At 38.2% G+C, this 19,570-nt stretch overlaps 1 protein-coding gene across 3 annotated transcripts in view; it reads right to left on the bottom strand.

Moving 5' to 3' along the window:
* The window catches only part of PLA2G4A (phospholipase A2 group IVA), a 232,561-nt gene that overhangs the window by 25,248 nt on the left and 187,743 nt on the right, over positions 1-19,570 (bottom strand). For all 3 annotated transcript variants that reach the window (XM_079761548.1, XM_079761547.1, XM_079761546.1), the window contains 6 exons: positions 17,207-17,429; positions 16,108-16,222; positions 8,008-8,145; positions 7,827-7,919; positions 5,406-5,477; positions 784-1,026 (listed from right to left, as the gene is read on the bottom strand). In XM_079761548.1, the coding sequence (XP_079617674.1) occupies positions 784-1,026; positions 5,406-5,477; positions 7,827-7,919; positions 8,008-8,145; positions 16,108-16,222; positions 17,207-17,429 (884 nt within the window). The remainder of the gene's footprint in view (positions 1-783; positions 1,027-5,405; positions 5,478-7,826; positions 7,920-8,007; positions 8,146-16,107; positions 16,223-17,206; positions 17,430-19,570) is intronic.

Raw genomic sequence — 19,570 nt, 5'->3', positions numbered from 1 at the left:
GTTGTGGGGGCGTTTGTTTTAACTTTTCATTCCAAACACATGGTAATCCTAAAACTTGGAAATATCCAGAGCGAGATAAACAGGGTCTCTCTTAGTAAGGGCATTGCCTGAAAAAGCACTTTTCAATTCAGTAAGTTCAGTCTAAAATGCAATTGGTTTTTTATGTTTCTTGTTTGTTTTTGAAACAACATAAGCATTCTTATTAAATGTATTGGGGTGACATTGGTTAATAAAATTATAGAGATTTCAAGTGTACAGTTCTATGAGACATCATCTGAATATTGCATTGTTTGCCACAAAAGTCAAATCTTCTCCCATCATTTTTAGCAATGTTGGTCTGTAAACAATACATCTGAATAAGCTCGACACTGACCAAACCGGGGTTATTCTGACGTGTTTTTGAAATCATTTTTGGAAGCTCCGTCTGGAGCTTGTTCTTCCAAGCCTTGGAACCATTTTGTAAACATCTAATTTCCTGCTTTAAGCCCCTTTCAGTTAAACAAGAGAGTGGGGTTCCTGTTTTCTGTGAGTGAAACTTGACCAGTAGAGAGAGGATCTAAGGTCCATCTCAATATTGCAATGAAAATGTTCTATGCTGACATGACTATGCTCCTTCCTGTCCAATGTATTTTTCGGAAAATAAAAACCAAACACAACAACAGTTATTTGAAGCCCTACACATACTAAATGCATGTTTTTGTAACTGAGTCTAAACGGGTAAGTAGTAATAAGGAAGGAAGATCTCCTGAATTAGCTTCCCCGGGTTACGTTTTCTGTACTTACCGGTGACAGCTGCATCCAATTCATCTTCCTCCCAGGACTCCTGTGTGTCAAAGTCTCTGAAAGGAGACAGTGGGTAGGATGTATTGAGATTCAAGCCCAACATGAAGTTGTGCACCTTCCCAGCACGTCCCTCTCTGGTATTGAATAGTGTTGAGTCACTCATCAAGGCCATTATCATACGCTGGACCCAACTTGCTTGATTATCGTTTTGATATTCCTCTTCAGCATCTTCAGCTTCAGTACCTAAGGAAAAAGAAAGCATCATTATACAGATTCCAAAATTCATTTTTTAAAAATCTTCTTTAGGCAACTGAATGTCAAAATTAACAGTGAAGCTCTATGGCTTGTGATTGAACAAATGTTTATGTGCATAAATTAATACACTAAATATTTCAGTTAACTATTGTTGTCCTTAAATTGTTCTTACTTTACCCTTTACCTCTAGTTAGTCTAAGATTGCAGTGTTGACAGTGTCACGTGGTCTAATCTTAGATTTCCAGGCAAACTTTTCTTCTTCTCCCCTTCCCCTGTCCTTTTCTTTTTTTGCCTTATTTACACAAACACAAATAAACACACAACACACACACACAGGGAAAATCCACAGTACCATATCGTCTTTATTTCCTAAGTTTCCTTCTCTCTCCTGTTTAATAAACTTCCAGAAATCATGTAAACTGAACACAGACAATGGAAGGATTCGACATATATTTCCTGCTCACTAAACACCCTTATAAACTGTCATTTCATCGCTACTTACAGAGTTTGGCTTTTAAAACTCTGTAATTTAAACACATGCTTTAAAATGTTTTAAAATTCAGCAATCTTCCCAAAGAAGCGGCTTTTAATCACTTCTTCCTTAAAACCTATGCACACATCACTACTACTGGGAAGCTATGCTGTGTAGTTGCTTAGAGTGTTGGCTCCATAGTCAGACTGCCTGGATTCCAACCCCTTCGCCCCTGTTTCCTAGTTAGTTAACCCTTCTCAGCCTTCATTTCCTCAACAGAAAACTCTGTAGGCTTGTTGTGAGGATTAGCTGAGTTAGTGCATTCATGTAAATTCCTTAGGAAAGTGCCTGGCCTGCAATCAATTTTAATAAACACTATTTAGTAGTAGAAACAGTGGTAGTAGCAGCAGAAGCAACAGACTAGTGTCAATATTATTCATTCACAATCCAAATCTGAGAACACTGCAGGGTACAGTGTGATGCCCACCTGCCTAAATCCCTTTTGCTTAGATTTCTGGGAACTCCGTATATAAATATACATAAAACTGTCTGTGTGTGTGTTTTGAGAGAAAAGAGAATCCATGCTCAAGCTTCATCATTTCCAATAAATGTTAACTAAACACACATGAACCACAATACACACTGGTTTTTATTTTCACCAAGATTAGCTTAACTGTACCAAGTAAATGAAGTGATCTTTCAGGAACCAATCCAGATGCTTACACATTCACTAAAAAACAAACATACTCTTTTCTACTCCTACATTTTTCTAATGCCAAGTATGATGCATAAAATCTTTTGCTAGAACAAATCAGGCTTCAAAATGAATGATTTGTATCTCTAGGTACACAGGATATGAATAAGATATTCAACTATTTTCCAAAGATTTGGACCTGCTTCATCATCATCATCATCATCGCTATTATATTTATGAGGTAAACTCCACTTCTGTAACAGCAGAGGGTCTCCTTTCCTTGTGATATATGTGGGAATGGCATCATTTGTGGCACAAACCCAGCGGTCAACAGAGAAATGATATCCATTGCTTACAAGCTATTTCTATTTGCTGCCTTTTACAACTTAAAGCCCTTTGTACGCGTTTTCTAATTTGATGATTACAATATTTCTATGAGAGCAAGTAAAAGTGATGCCAGCATAGGTTTGAAGAAACTAACGTTGAAAAATGCCTAAAGACCTTAATCAAAATCGTGTGAATAAAAACGAAGGAAGTTCAAGAGAATGAGAGGAAAGCCATTGACTGGGAGAATATATTTTCAAAAGATACATCTGATAAAGGACTGTTATCCAAAATATACTTAAGACAAACATCCCACTTTAAAAATGGGCAAAAGACCTCAGTAGAAGGATATACAGATGGCAAGTAAGCATATGAGAAGATGATCCACATCATATGTCATCAGGGAAATGCAAACTAATACAACGAGATAACACTACATACTTATTGGAAGTGCCCAAAATCCAAAATACTAACAGTACTGAATGCTGCAACGATGTTGAGCAACAGAAACATTCATTCATTGCTGGTGGGAATGCAAAATGGTACAGTCACTAAAGATAGTAATTTGAAAGTTTCTTACAAAACTAAATTATACTTCTATCTTATGATCCAGCAATTACGCTTCTTGGTTTTTACCCAAAGGAGTTGAAAACTTACATCCACACAAAAATTTGAATATGGATATTTATAGCATCTTTATTCGTAATTGCCCAAACTTGGAAATTACCAAGATATTCTTCAGTAGATGAGTGGATAAACTGCAGTACATCCAGACATTGCACTATTTATTATTCAGCACTCAAAAGAAATGAGCCATCAAACCATGAGGAGACATGAAGGAAACTTGACTGCATGCTACTAAGTGAGAGAAGCCAATATGGAAAAGCTACATAGCATATGGTCCCATATATATGGCATTCTGGGAAAGACAAAACTCTGAGGACAGTGAAATAAATCAGTGGTTGCCAGGAGTTGGGAACGGGGACAGAGGGATGAAACAGAGCATAGAGGACTTTCAGGGCAGTGAAATTACTCGGTATGATGCTATAATGGTTAATACGTTCATTTTATATTTTTAAAAATGTATAGAATATAAAGAGTGAAGCCTAAAGTTTGGACTTTGGGTAGTGATGATGTATCAGTGTAGGTTCATCAATTATAACAGCTGTACCACTCGGGTATAGAATGTTGATAGTGGGAGAGGCAGTGTGTGTGTGTGGAGGGGGAGTGCGGGGGGCGGGGAGGGAAGTGCAGGGTATATAAGCGAACTCTGTACTTTTTACTCAATTCTGCTATAATTTAAAACTACTCTAAAAAATAAAGTCTATTTAGAATGAAATAAATGAATATTAAAATCTAATAAAAAATCATCAAAAACATCCTGAATATCATTCTCCAATCTAGGCTGATACTAAACCAAAATCATATTCAATTGGTTCTTAAACTTCTCAGCCTTAAGATAAGCATCCAGTACTTCAGAGATGATCAAATGTACTGATCGATGTTTTACTTAATAAGTGACAAACCATTATTACATCTACTTGATAGTCCCTAAATCATGACATGATTAATTCTAGACATGCTAGGCATATACTCTCTCTCCCCAGTGTACTGGCTAGCTCCCTTCATTAAAAGGAAATTCAAAATTAAAAAATAAAAATAAAGACCTGAACAACCAAAATAAGTAAAATGACCAATATGAAGGAGCAGAATTTAGACTCAGTTCCTTCCAGAGCAGGGTTCTTTCAAATGGGGTTCTTGCCTAATGACCTGAGCTGCCATATATACTTAGGCAAATTATTGGCTACGTAAGTCAGGAGGACAGTAGGCAAGTAGGGCCTGAAGCCCAGATTGTACGCCACTGGCCATCTTGTGCCTGGTCAAGAGCTTTGTCTGCCCAAGGAAGGTCCCCTTTTTACATTTTCACAAGAAGCTGCACACTAAGCAAGCTATGGGCCTACGTAGCTGCATTGCCCAGAGAAGGCACCTCTGATGTGCACAGACTCATCTTATGAGGAAGTAGCAGCCCAGTTATGAAAGAGAATTAAAAAAAAATTTTGTAAAAAAAAATCAATAAAATATATTAAAAATAAAACAAAATCTGTATTCAGACTCTAATAGGACTTGTTCACCCAGTTGTTATCAAAGCTGTTTAATTTTTGTTTGTTTGATGTTTGTTATGTTTTGTTTTTGTACAAATGGTTGTGTCAAACACTTTGTCAAAACGTAAAAACACTCCATTTTCACACATCTGCAACAAATATCCTAGATCCTTGCCTTCTCCCTGCGCTCACTCCATCACTGACTTTCCTGATCCACACCAAGCTAAAAGCTGTCTGGTCAAAATGTAAAGGAACTCATTTATATCACAAAGTAATACACGTAACAAAGAGTTCTCCATAGCGCTACCCAACTTGCTCCCTTCCTAAGACATGGAATGTTGGCAATGGGATAAAGGCTCAGGATGGAGTGAGAGTATAATTTTTCACATGTTATTTAATAATATATTTTTCAAAGATAAAATTTAGATTTTTTTTTAAAAAAAGCCAGCTACAGGTACTCCCAAGCCACCATTTCCATGCTGAAAGCCCAGTTCAATAATCAGATTTAAAACAGAATTTAGTATTTCTAACACCTCAGTTTGTTCTCCATTTGTTCAACTGATAATATTTTTGAGGTATTAAAAAAGAAAGAAGGGATATTTCTGTGTTGCATATTTCATTGCACATACAGCATCAATTCTCTCTCTGAATTGAAAGCTACGAGGCTACCGCTCAGTGCCTTAAGCAGAGACTGCCATGAGCGCCTGGAGTGACAGGTCAGAGGCAGCGTCCTTTCCCAACGGACTTCTGCCAGAGAAGGTCCCAGCACTCTTACCTTTGGGTCCTTGTGATTCATCATCACTATCCGAGCTATCGTTGCTCACAATATGCTTTGCTGTAATATTTTCTGTGGAAAGAAAGAACAAAAATTGAAGGATTTCAGGTGCCAAGACTCACAATTAAATTTACTATAGGGGGGCCTGGATAGTGTGGCTCAGTGGTTGAGCATTGACCTATGAACCAGGAGGTTACAGTTCAATTCCCAGTCAGGGCACATGCCCAGGTTAGAGGCTGGATCTCCAGCAGGCTCCAGGAGGCAGCTGATCAATAATTCTCTCTAATCATTGATGTTTCTATCTCTCTCTCCCTCTCCCTCTCCCTTCCTCTCTGAAATCATTTAAAATATATAAATTTACCATATGGAAGTAACTTCAGCAAACCCACAGAGTGAGACCTGCTAGATTACTAGTATAAATTTAATTCAATAATTGGCATGAGTTTAGATCAAATTTTTATTGGAAAACAAAATTTCCCAGGAGAGGAAAAGTTAATTTAAAATTTATTCATTCATGATTTAAAGGGAAGAATTTTTGTTTATCTTAATTCTGACAGAAAGAATAGCTTGATTATAGGAAGCTTCTCATTATACAAAAGTATTTTTTTCTTCAATCAAATATGCTTAAGTAGTGTTTGTGAAGAAGGTAAATGCAGGGTGAACCCAAAATCTACAGGGGGCTCCAGAGCCGTTTCATCAAAATAAATGGAAGCGCCTAATATAAGGTATCTTTTAATTTCAATAACACTGAAAATTTTCTGTTGAAATGTGTCTTTTGTGCTGAGAATTTGTGCTTCCTCAGAACACAGTAAGAGAGTAGTTTTAAAAACTAAAATAGAAACTACAAATCCTTAAAACAATGACAGAAGTAAAAGCTATACCAATAACTAGTTTTTTTTTCAAGTAAAAAGTACCTAAATTATAGGTACATAGACCATTGTTTTTAGTCATCATTCATAGAAAAATCAAAACTTCTTTGGACACATATAAAACCACTCTCTATATAGTAACTTATTTTTTTCTTCCATTAGTCAATCAACTTTTTTAAGAAACTGACTCCAAATTCATAATTTTTAGTAAAAGAATCATTCAGGGGCTTTAAACTCAGAGAAATATAGATATAACATATTATTCTGCATATGTTTACTATAAATGAATATCATGTATTTAAATGATCTAGATTATATCATTGAAGGGATAATAAATGCTTGAAGCAGTAAGTTGACTTTTTAATTTTTAGATTTCTTTCATTTTACTGGTATATTACACATATGAAATTCATTAAAGGAAAATATTCACTGCCTAACATTCATGACTATTTCAGAAATACTAGCAATTTTGTTGTAGAGAAGAGGGGGCATATAAGTAATGGTCCACTCCAGTGTTATATGCATTAGGTGTCTTTTAGGCAGGACAACATTTTCTTTCTTTAAACATTTTTGGGGTCATATTTGATACTATCATTTAAGAAGATGGTTCACCAAAATATTGCCTTCTTCATAAGGAAATTTTTATGATATAAATAATTAAATAATCTAAATGTATCTATTTCATTTTAATTTATCTGATTGTGGTCCAATTTACCTTTAAGTCTTCCTTTAGAAGAGAGAGGGGGTGGCAGGGGGAACAAACACCCCTTTAAGAGGTAGACTTTGGTTGGCCCGCAGATGAAAGAGCCACCAGGAGTCTACCGATTCCCCTCAGTCACCTCTCCGGTCTCATTTCTGGAAACCCTTCTGTAATCTGAGGTAACAGGCATCCTGCTGACCAGGGTTCTCAAGTTCACCGTATTCCCCCTAAGTCTGACACACAGAACAAGTAAATAAACTGCCAAACCACTGGCCTCAAAGGGGACGCCTCACACCAAAGAATATTCTCAGGATGATTTAGTGTAAACAGTCTCCTTTTCCTTGGCCTCCAGCCATTGTCGCAACCACCTTCAGATGTGTTATTTCAGTCCTATTCTCTTCCTGCCTTTGGAGGGGAAAAATAACAAGCCTTGGGTTTATCTGGATTATTCAACAGATAAAGTGTACAGAGAAGCAAGTCCCGTAATATGTGGTACTTTCATTCTCTTCTCTTTCCCTCTCCCCCTGAAATCTTCACATAATTCAGAGAAGAGTTAGTCATTTCCACAAAATTAAGAGTTGATAATAAGTGGGATATAAGGATCATTTGTATAAATGAAGTCAGAACATTTCAGCAGTATACACTCTGCCTTGTTGTTACCCTTAGAGAATGTGGCTCTGCAGTTAAGTAATGAACATATTATTCCTAGGAAAAATTTAGGCTGACTCAACCAAATTACCGATAACTTTAGAAATTACGATTTTTATGCTGATTTAATTTTCTCTATGTATACATGTTAATGCAATTTATCAATATAGCATAGTTATCAATTTAAGCACATTTTTACAATACCTAATTCTTCCTCCATTGTGGAACCTTTATTTTGTGAGCTGGAAACTCCCAAGACTCTGTTAAATAATATAGAAAAGGCACTGCCCCAGACACCTAAAATAAAGCAAAAACAGAGAATAACTGAGAATGCACCAAAGTTTAAATCTGTCAGACAAACTAGTGGTAGATTTTGATCACTTACCCATTAAGAAATGCAAGGGGTTTTCTTCATATTTCTTTACAACTTTCCCCATAAAAAATTTGCTTCCAAATAAGTCAGGAGTCATAAAAGTACCATATTTTGCCATGCCGATCTCATATGGAGTAAACTCAACCCAATCTGAAAGCATTAAAAAAATTCAATCCATTCATAGAAAATATTACAGAAATGTGCACAGTTACAGATCACTTCAACAGTGATTATTCTCATTCATTTATTTAAAATATTTTTTAAAAAGTAAGCAAGTGCCTATTATGTATATGGCATTGCCTAGAAGTTGGATGGGGAGGGAACTAATCCTATATAAGAAAAGGCTAAATGCAAATCAACCCAATGGTGGAATGACTGGTCGCTATTAAGTGCACTGACCATCAGGGGGCAGATGCTCAATGCAGGAGCTGCCCCCTGGTGGCCAGTGCGCTCCCACAGAGGGAGTGCCACTCAGCCAGAAGGCCTGAGCTGGGCTCACGGCTGGTGAGCACAGTGGCGGAAGCCTCTCTCGCCTCTGCAGCCATCAGACATCCCCGGAGGGCTCCGGGACTGCGAGAGGGCCCAGGCCGGGCTGAGGGAGCTCCCCGCACCCCCGCACCTCAGTGCACGGATTTCATGCACTGGGCCTCTAGTGAATGAAGAAGATGAGAACACAAAAGGTTCCCTTCTAATTTGCACAAGTTGAGTAACCTTCTGCATTTAAAAACTCAGACATCTTTTATAAATCCATATGAATTCTAAAGAGTGGAAAACTGAAAATTGCTAACTCAGATTTAAAATCCATGAAGGAGATAGAAGAAATTAAACTCTTCTGGTAATGCAAGCAGATTATGAAAATGGATGAAAGTGTTTCTAACATTTGCCTTTTCTTCATCTTTTAATTTTGCTTATTAACCATTATACAACTGACCCGATTACAATGCCAAGTTTTTTTTCTTAATATATATTTTTATTGATCTCAGAGAGGAATAGAGAGGGAGAAAGAGAGAGAAGCACTAATGATGAGAGAGAATCATTGATTGGCTATCTCCTGCATGCCCCCTACTGAGGATGGAGCCCGAAACCCAGGCATGTGCCCTTGACCGGAATCGAACCTGGGACCTTTCAGTCCACAGGCCAATGTTCTATCCACTGAGCCAAACCAGTTAGGGCTCAATGGCAAGTTTTATTCTGAATATTTCAAGAAACACAAGGCGAGGGTCAACAGAGTATACTAAGAGCCGAGGCTCTGGAGCCAGAGCCCTGGATTCCAATCCTGTTCTGCTGCTTACTACCTGTGCAACCTTATGTAGTTTATTTGTGTTCTCCATGTTTTAGTTCCCTAATCTGTAAAATGTAAATAAAAGCAGTAAAAACTTTGTAGAATTATTGTGAGGATCTAATGAGTTAAGAAATGCGAAGAGCCCAGAAAACATGGCACATTTTAATCATGAAATAAATGGTAGCCAAATTATACTTCAGTATGTCCATGGTTATATATAATATGAGTAATTATTGTCTGAATCCTAATGTATCAAAAATAGTTCTAAGTTTTTGACTTCCACTTCTTGCACTTGCTACTCTCTCAGTCTTCCCCTTCTTGGGAAATAGTACTACCTTTCATATATTCACTCTTCATCCTTTAAAATTATCCTTGATTGTTCTCTTTCCCTTATATTTCACATACAAAATATCAAGTTCAGTAGTCTCTATCATCAGATATGGTTAGGAACTGGCCACTTACCCATTTGTCCACCACAACCATTCTGTCCAACCCTCATATTCTCTCCCCTGGGTCTCCACAACAGCCTCCTAAAATGTCTCTTCTCTATTCCCTTACTACCTTGTTGATACCCTGTAGCCAGAAAGAATTCTTAAAAATGTAAGTCACAGCACACTGGTGCCAGCCGAAAGCTGTCCGCTGACCTCCCATTACACTGAAAATAAACACATGGCTAGCAAGGCTTCATGATGGTCTGGCTCACGCTCCCTGTCTGACCACATGCCCTAACCAATCACCTGTCATGTTTGTCTTGCTTCGCCACGTCCGTCACACAAGCCTTCTTAATGTTCCCCATAGAGACCAAGCTCATTCCCACCTCGGTGTCTTCATGCTTGCTATTCCCTTCTGCAGTTATAAGGCTGCTTCTTAATAACCTTTAGTTCAAGGTCTTTGTTACCATCCTCCTTTAAGTCCCACCACCATCCACCCCTGTATCACCAATCACCCTCTGCCCTCCTTATTTTTCTTCAATTTTTTCCTTTCTGAAATTATAACATGTCTATATATGCTTACTCAACAATCCCAAATTCAAACAACTCGAAAATGCATACGGTTTTTTTGCTACCCATTTTGGTGGTAAAACCTGGCCTGAGTTCATTCTATTAAAAAAAAAGTCTTAAAATGATGTTAGGCAGCTTATTTATTTATCCGACTCAATCTAAATATTGATACATTCTCCTGGAGAAATCACTCTATTTAATTATAAGACCCTAATGAAAATATTATGCAACATACACTTTAAATATTTTTAAACTTTAAAATCTAAAATATTCTGAATTCCAAAATATCCATCCTCGAAGTATTGGAAACAGAACTGTGAATGTATATTTATTATTTACTCAGCTGACATTCTACTTTTGTGAATGAGATAATGAAATCATAGTTGTGATGACAGCACATTTATAGCTCAAGCAAGGCCAAGGGCACATATACCCTTCACCAGACAGTGGTATGTTTCGTAGTGATTTACAAGGAGTTAGCGAAACATGACTAGCAATGAATCAGGGGCTGTTAGGAAAACTGCTATATCACCCTATCTCTGAATTTCACATCCCTATCTTGGGTACTGATGCATAATCATTTCTCTAGCGATCTGTTCTGTATTAATGCTGTGGCTTGTGCCCATGATAATTATAGACGTTCTCAAGAGGGAAGATTTGCTGCCTAAACCTTCCTTAAGAAGTTGCCATGGCGGCATTTGACTATTATTCCTTTGCTGTTAACCCATACATTTCAAACGTGAACCTTTCTGCTGCATCTCCTTCCACTTGTTTCCAGCTTCCTGGGGCGCTTGGGTAAGCGGTCATCACATCCCACTATCATTGCCTGGAAAAGAATTCATCACTTCCCCTCCCTGTCTAGCTCACCTGCTCCAGTAAACCACGGTATCACAGCCCCGGGGAGCGGGGGCGGGGGGGGGAGAGGGGGATTCTTTTAACTGAAAGCACTCACATGGAATCATCAGCACACCTCACCTGTCACCCTCAGGCTTTCACTTTTATCTTCTCTCTCTCCTTATCAGTATCTCCCTAGTTTCAGGACCTTATTACAAAAACACAGCGATATCATGGCTTCCTTTGCCAATTAACCCACGTGAATCAACAAAATACATTTTTCAAAAACACTACATAAAGAATTATATTGCTCTTCCGCAAAGCACTATTTCCCATTATCATCATAACTGAATAAAAACATTTCTGCCTGGAATCCAGATTTTTCTACTGTTTCGCACTAATGGTTTTCCCAAATGTACCACCTACGCTTCACCAGTTCATACCAAGGCTAGTGGTTTTTTTTATCACTCCCCAAAGCATACTTTCAGCTTCCCTTCTGAGCATTTCCTCACACTGTTTTACTCAAAGATGACTTTTCACCTCCTTATGATAAATCCTTCCATGAGGTCATTTCTATGACTATACTCAATATCTTTGATAACTTACACTTATGTCAGCTTTACAACTTTAACGGACAATAATATTCTATGTGTATAGCTCATTAATTTTATATTTTATTTTTGTCTTATTAATGGGGTTGTAACTTTCTGAGGAAGAATACCACAGTTCTGCTCCTTTAGTGTCTGTGAAAGAACTTAACCTGATGTTGAGTCCACAAGTTGTGCTCAGTAAATGCAATTTACTGACCAATGGCTATTTGAAAATGAAAGTTGTAAAGCCTGTAGGCAGTGTAGTGAAGTGGAGGAGTCAAAAATGTTTAATAGTTTAAACAACTAATGTTTATTTGTCTAAAATCTTCAAAAAAGGGGAAAATGTTTAAAACTATTCTAAGAGGGAAGAAAAACACTCTCTGATATTGTTGAAGTAAAGTTGGTAACACTTCTGTAAGCTAATGAGCTTCTTTGATTTTTAAAAATATAATGCAAACATTTCCCCTTTTCTCCCTTGAATATCCATTTTTCATCTAAGAAAATTTCAAAGGCATAACGCATAGACATGACTCCACCTTTTTTTTTCCCCCTCAATAACTCCAGTGACTTAAACCTTCATGAAGTGCATTTTTGAATGTCTTATCTGGGTTCAAGATCCAGGTAACTGATGTTTGATGGCTTTGTCCAACTCTGTTGGAAGAAACAGCTTGAACATCCTTATCACAAAAGCTTAACAATGAAGGTTAATGGTGTATCTCTTATCTCAGTAACAACATGGAAGCTAGGCAGATGGCCCAAATCACACATATCTAGGTTGTAAGACTACTAATAGAACATAAAACAGCCTTTTCTTACTCTGGGTAAAAAATCCAAATATTCACTTGCTGAAATATAATTAAATCTTTAATTATGTTAGTCAGACTTTCTGTTGAGAATGGCTGTTGATTAAAAGTTCAGAATAAAAAGACTGTGAAATCATAACAATCATAATAAGTGATTAACCTATTATATTTTTACTAGCGGCCCAGTGCACAAAATTTGTGCATGGGTAGAGTCCCTAGCAGTTGCCAGTGCCAGCCCGGGTGCCTCCCTTTCCCCAGCAGACAGCCAGGGGGCCTCCCTTCCCCCAGTGGCGCAGCCACTCCCTTTCCCCAGCCGCCTGCCACCACTGCCGGCCCTGTTCCCTGGTTGAACTCCCGGTCGAACTCCCTGTCAAACTCCTGGTCAAGGGGACAATTTGCATATTAGGCTTTTATTATATAGAATGTTTTTTTATCATATTCAGTGGCATGCATATCTCATGAGATTGTCGTAATGGCTCTGTAAGATAAACCTTTTTTTAAATAATGAGGAAAATAAGAATCAAACAAGTTAAATGACCCGCTCAAGTCATTTCAGCTTAGAGGACAAGAGTTCCAAATTAGATTAGTGCTTGTTTGACCATATCATTGTTTCTGGGGTGGGAAAGATGGCTTATTTGGCTATGCACAGATTTGACCAGCATGCTACTGGTATTTATTAGCCAATTTCCAAACACTACAAGACATCACAAGACAACAGCTATGGGAAAGCAAAAACAAACAAAACAAAAACAATTTAATCATGGAACTTACTTTTTTGTGTGATAAAATCTCAATTCTCCCTATGAACTCCATTACAGTCAAGGTGTGGTTCCTTATTGCTGCTGAGCACACCATGGTTACCCTAGACTCATACTGCATTGCCTTACTCTCATTAATATTCAAATTTATTTCTTATACAAATCCTATTGGTCTTTAAGATGAAGAACTCTGACTTTTGTCATACAGATTTCATAGAACACTCTAACTTGTTAAGGTTTATTGAAACTTAAATATATTACATACTTTATCTCATTTGTTTAGCAAAACACTATGAAGAGAGTCTCATAGTGTTTTAACAGATGAGGAAACTGAGGCTAAAAGATGTTATGGAACTTAGTTAAGAGAACAGGGCATAGTTACATTCTGTTCTTTCTTGGGCCTTAACATTCTATGTAATAAAAGAGTAATATGCTAATTAACCATCACTCCGCTACAACCACAAGCCACACCCACCAGCCACTCAGGAACAAGTATGCAAATTAACCCAACCAAGATGGCGGCAGCCACAGAGCAAGCAGGAGGCTTGGGTTTCCCCGGCAATGGAGGAAGCCAAGCTTTCCGCACATGCTGGCCAGCCCAGGCCTCCACTCAAGGCTACAAAGTTTCAATTATAGAAGATAAAATAAATCCCAACAAAAATGGCAGCAGCCACGGAGCTGGAGAGAGCAGGAGGCTTGAGTTGCCCCCGGCGATGGAGGAAGCCAAGCTTCCACAGCCCTGGCCTGCTTTACCTCTGCTCAAGGCTACAAAGTTTCAATTATAGAAGATAAATAAATCCCAGATCCCAGGGCCTCCATTTGGGTCGCCAGGGGGCGTGGCCAGCCTGCAAACCACCACAGGCCCCTCGCCCAGGCAGCCCCATGCCCCAAGGGAACCCCACCCTGATCTGGGACACCATTCAGGGCAAACCAGCCAACCCCCACCTGTACACCAGGCCTCTATCCTATCTAATAAAAGAGTAATATGCAAATTGACCATCACTCCAACACACAAGATGGCTGCCCCCATGTGGTCAAAGATCCTGCCCTTATGTGGACACAAGACAATCACCACAAGATGGCCAGCAGGGGAGGGCATTTGGGAGGGATCAGGCCTGCAAGGCAGGGCAGTTGGGGGCGATCAAGCCTGCAGGGGAGGGCAGTTAGGGTCAATCAGGCTGGCAGGGGAGCAGTTAGGTATCAATCAGGCTGTCAGGGGAGTGGTTTGAGGGTGATCAGGCTGGCAGGCAGAAGTGGTTAGGGGCAATCAGGAAGGCAGGCAGGCGAGCAGTTGGGAGCCAGCAGTCCTGGATTGTAAGAGGGATGTCCCTACCAGGATCGGGCCTAAACGGGCATTCAGACATCCCTCGAGGGGTTCAAGATTGGAGAGGGTGCAGGCTGTGCTGAGGGACACAACCCCCATGCACGAATTTCGTGCACTAGGCTTCTAGTCTTTAATAATGATTGTAAATTTCTCAAACAGTTTATAAATTGTTATAGAACAGGGGCCATGTTCTCTGGGGGGGGAAGGGTTGTTCTAGCTTAGCCCTGGCATGCTACATTCAACATAGTCAGCAGTCAAAGAATTTATGAGACCAAGTCTCAGCTCTGCTATTTACTTTCCATGGCAATATGCAAATCATTTAATGTTTTCTTTTTTTCTTTTTGTGAAGCATTGCTAAAAATATCTCCCTCCCTGATTTGTACTAAAAGTTGAGTAAGGTAATAAATAGAAATGCTTTCTGAACCATAAGCATGATAAACATTTTAGTCAATATAATTGATCAACACTGGTTCCAGGTGCACCACTTTTTATAAACTACTTGAAATTCTTGCCTGAGAATAATCAGTTGAGGATAAAAAGTGAGAACTGATAAAACTGCAAAAGGATTGTGGATATGAATTGGTTAATTATATGCCATTCACAGTGATTTTTTTAAGCTCATTATGTGTGATTTTTGTCACTAAGATACTTTTCCTAAAAATACAAGAAACCTCACCAGCCACAGCCAGAAATGCTATCACACTGCAGAGCAGAAAGGGCAGAGGCCCCCAGAACTATGTCACAAAATTTTAGAGCACAGGACAAGAGGTGAAGCTACCGAAGAAACAGGTGTTTACATCTGAGACTTCATGAAATGAAATGTTCACCAGCTGCCAAAAGTATAGATTCATACATTTCAAGTGCTGAATTATAAAAATTAATAAACATGTATCATATTATCTAATTTAATAACAATTTCAGCAGCAATAGAATATGCATTGCCTGAATGTATATCATATTATCTAATTTAATAACAATTTCAGCAGCAAGCAAGAGAATATGCATTGCCTGAAAAATATATTTTATTGATTTTTTTACAGAGAGGAAGGGAGAGGGATAGAGAGTTAGAAACACCGATGAGAGAGAAACATCGTTCAGCTGCCTCCTGCACACCCCCTATTGGGGATGTACCCACAACCAAGGTACATGCCCTTGACCAGAATCGAACCTGGGACCCTTCAGTCCACAGGCCGACGCTCTATCCACTGAGCCAAACAGGTTAGGGCTAGGCATACTATCTTGTTGAACAGCTTTTAGAAATGAGTAATTAAAATTGAATGATTGATTATATTTATGATTTACTTTTTATCATTTATTTTTTAGTTCACTAATATCAATGAAGATATATTAGTAACTACTTTTCTGGAATATTCTGTACAACCAGAAAATCATCTAGCTTTATATTTTCAAATGTTTTTATGTTACAGAAAATATATTAAAATAAGCAACTGAAATGGCTTCCTCTAAAGAAAATCACAGGAAGCCACAGTTCAAATGTTCTGAAAGAGTAAGCGACATACCTGCAAACATCAGTTCTGAAACATCGGGCTTGACATGCAGACAGGTGAAAAGAGGTAAAGGACATTGGGCCGTATTGACTTTTTCCTTCAAACTACTCAAGGTCATGTTCATTCTCTGTCCACAGAAGAAAAAAAGAAATGGTTTAAATATACAAACAGATACAGGTAGAAAACTATTTAAAATAGTACTTCCAGGCTGGTGAGGTGCAGTGGTTGAATGTTGACCTATGAACCAGGAGGTCATGGTTTGATCCCCAGTCGGGGCATGTGCCTGGGGTTGTGGGCTCCATCCCCAATAGGAGGTGTGCAGGAGGCAGCCAATCAATGATTCTCTCTCATCATTGATGTTTCTATTTCTCTCTCCCTCTCCCTTCTTCTCTGAAATAAATAAAAATGTATTTTAAAAAACAGTATTTCCAATCAAGACACTTAAATTTTCTATAATAAAAATAATTCTTATTACTTGTAGAAATCTCTGGGTCCTGAATAAACAAACAAACAAAAAGTAACCTCTATGAAAGTAATTGCCTTCATTCTAAAAACAACCAAATCTCAAGGGACTATGCTTACTTTTGAAGTGGAGAAAGATTTGGCAGCTATGGAGCCCAGAAAAAAATTAGCCCCAGATTCCCTGGCACAGATTCCGTCTCCCTTGCTTTATCTTCTGATGAAATGTCACACTGTGGTCATCTGTTAAATGAGTTTGTTCCGCATGATTCATTCTGTTTTCTGACTCTGTCCAGACAACCTCCATTTTTCCTCTACCATTAAAATATTTCTTGCATTCTTCTCCTTATCTAAGAAGCTTGCCATTTAGAGGAATGGCCAGTTAAGAGTTAAAAGGTATACTTTTCTTTCCAAAGAAAAGGAATACAAAATACTCCCCTACATCAAAACTGATATACAAAATGAATTAGTAAGCTCTCGTTTGAAATGTAGAAGTGTTATATCTGGCAGGAACTATGTGCTCTCAGTACACAGTGTTGATAAATTGAATCAAGTGACTTTTACAAAATATATCATATTTAGTTTTATTTAAAACATTATGATAAACATAGTCTATTGCAGTCAAAGAATTGTAGATTGAGCTATAGCTTACATTGTGAATTAGTGTTTCTCCTATTAACATCCCAAAGATATCGGCAAAGGTGACAGGCTGTCCAGATCTTTTCTTCTTCCATAAAGACTCAACGTATCTTTTAACTTTCTGTGGTGTGAGAAGTAAAAGGGGGTTGTGGCTAACATTTTTCATTAGCTCTTCATTAATCTCTTCTGGCCCTTTCTCTGGGAAATCTGGGTGAGAATATAAGGTTGACATATACCTGTAAAGCAAACAAAAGATAATTCATAAAGAGGAAGGGCTTTACATAATCTCCAAAGAAAGCAGGCATTCTCTGGCATAAGAAAAATCATGGTAGAGTCGGTTAACTTAATCAAGGATGGTAGAGTTGGTTAACTTAATTAGCTGATTGATCATATTGACCCATTTAAGGGAAGAATGAATAAATCAGAAAGAAGCTGGTCTTCAATGGAAGCCAAGTAGAGGTCTCAGGAAACACTGGATTTCCCATGCACAGTCCAGAGGGGAGGATTCCCTACTGGCCTACTGGCCACTGTCTAGTCTTCAGGAATGGGCATCTGCAGCAGACTACCAGGGACTGATGACACAACGCACTGGAGTCATGAAAATTAATTGACTTTGACTGGATATAATTAATACTAGTCAAGCAATTTGATGATTTGACTTTCAATGATGCTGTACGATTCCTGTGAATGTCTAAGGCTGACAAATGTGGTTTTTAATCATCCACTGACCAACTAGGCAGAATCCCAAGACTGGCCAAAGGTAGGTCTCAGAATTTCTGAGGACACAAATCTGATGATTTGCTTTCTTGTGAAGATTCTTGGCCATCAGCCAGAGGAATTCCTGAAATATTCATCAGTTTAATGAATTGGGCCCCGCTCTCTATAGATACAGAGCTGATCTCATTTCTCTTTAGATGGTATTACCATACACATGGCAGTCCACATCCAATAGCCTCTTATGATGCTACATATGTATAGCTGTACTGAGCTGAGGAGGAGAACACAGAATTACTGTCCTGATTCTCTTAATTCACTCATGTTGGTTCTCCTGGTTGGCTAATATATATTTAATGAATAACAAGTATCATCCAAAAACAATTTCAGAAATAATTATCCTAAAGGTAGTAGCAGTTACAAGGGAAGCTTTTGTTCTACAGAAAATTCTCTTTTGTGATCGCAGAAAACTTATTGGGAGGTCCAAGTCTTCTCCAGACACTTCCGTATTACTTCATTCTCGTGCCAAGTCATGGTCATGGATCAGCCCAATATAAACTTACACAACACAGAGCGTAATTTGTTTTTTCAATTCTTTCCGAATTCCTTCCTTTGAACTTTTTACCTCCTCAGCCGTAATTTCCAAGAGAGAATGGTTACCATGAATCATCTGGACCACCTCTTCCACCTCTTCTTCCGTCCCAGGAAGTGTCTTTTCTCTCCAGGGTTAACAGCTTTTGTGCTTTCTATCTTGTCCTGTCCTGTCTTCACCTGAATCTTTTTCTATCCATGATCCATCTATTTATTTTTTTAAATATATTTTTATTGGTTTCAGAGAGGAAGGGAGAGGGATAGTCAGAAACATCGATGAGAGAGAAACATCGATCAGCTGCCTCCTGCACACCTCCTACTGGGGATGTGCCTGCAACCAAGGTACATGCCCTTGACCAGAATCGAACCTGGGACCTTTCAGTCCGCAGGCCGACACTCTATCCACTGAGCCAAACCAGTCAGGGCTGAGTCAAATTTTCTTGAAAAAAAAAAAATGATAGAAAGCTAATATCCATGTCACAGGCTGAGAAGGCACTGACATTTTAAAATGCTAGACACATATAATACAATATTATGACAGATAGGCTTTCCTATGGGTGAGTGACTAAACAGTCTTATAAGTCAAAGTCAGACATTTGTAATAAGGTGACACCTTTATTTGAGACGTCTAAGCAAGGACTAATGTTTGATGTTCAATGTGCTTATGTGAGGTAGGCAAACCAAAATGTGTGTACTCTCTACTTTGAAAATGTTCCTATATTTAGAAAAGGTAAATCTACAGTGTACAAATATTGTATATATACATAAATGTGTTTTTACTCTCTATTCAAGTTTAATTGAGCTTAAATATATTTAAAGGATTGATTTCATAATTAGTTAAATACAAATCAGTGAAATTTATTGAATTTCTGCAGTCAAAAGCTGTTTCCCTTCTTCTCTATATAAAGGTTTCATTCTATTTGCCATAAAGAAGAATATGAATACCTAGTGAATCATGTAGACTTAGACATAATCACTGAAAGATTGCAATTCAGCAAATTATAGAAAAATTGAATTAATTATGGGTGGAGTATGTTATTCCAGTTCTGTGCTATTTATATATAATTACTAC

The sequence above is a fragment of the Cnephaeus nilssonii genome (assembly GCF_951640355.1).
Source record: "Cnephaeus nilssonii genome assembly, chromosome: 21".
In the NCBI taxonomy this organism is placed as follows: Eukaryota; Metazoa; Chordata; class Mammalia; order Chiroptera; family Vespertilionidae; genus Cnephaeus; species Cnephaeus nilssonii.
The sequence above is the reverse complement of the archived record's forward strand: the minus strand, read 5'-3'. Positions and strand labels throughout refer to the sequence as shown.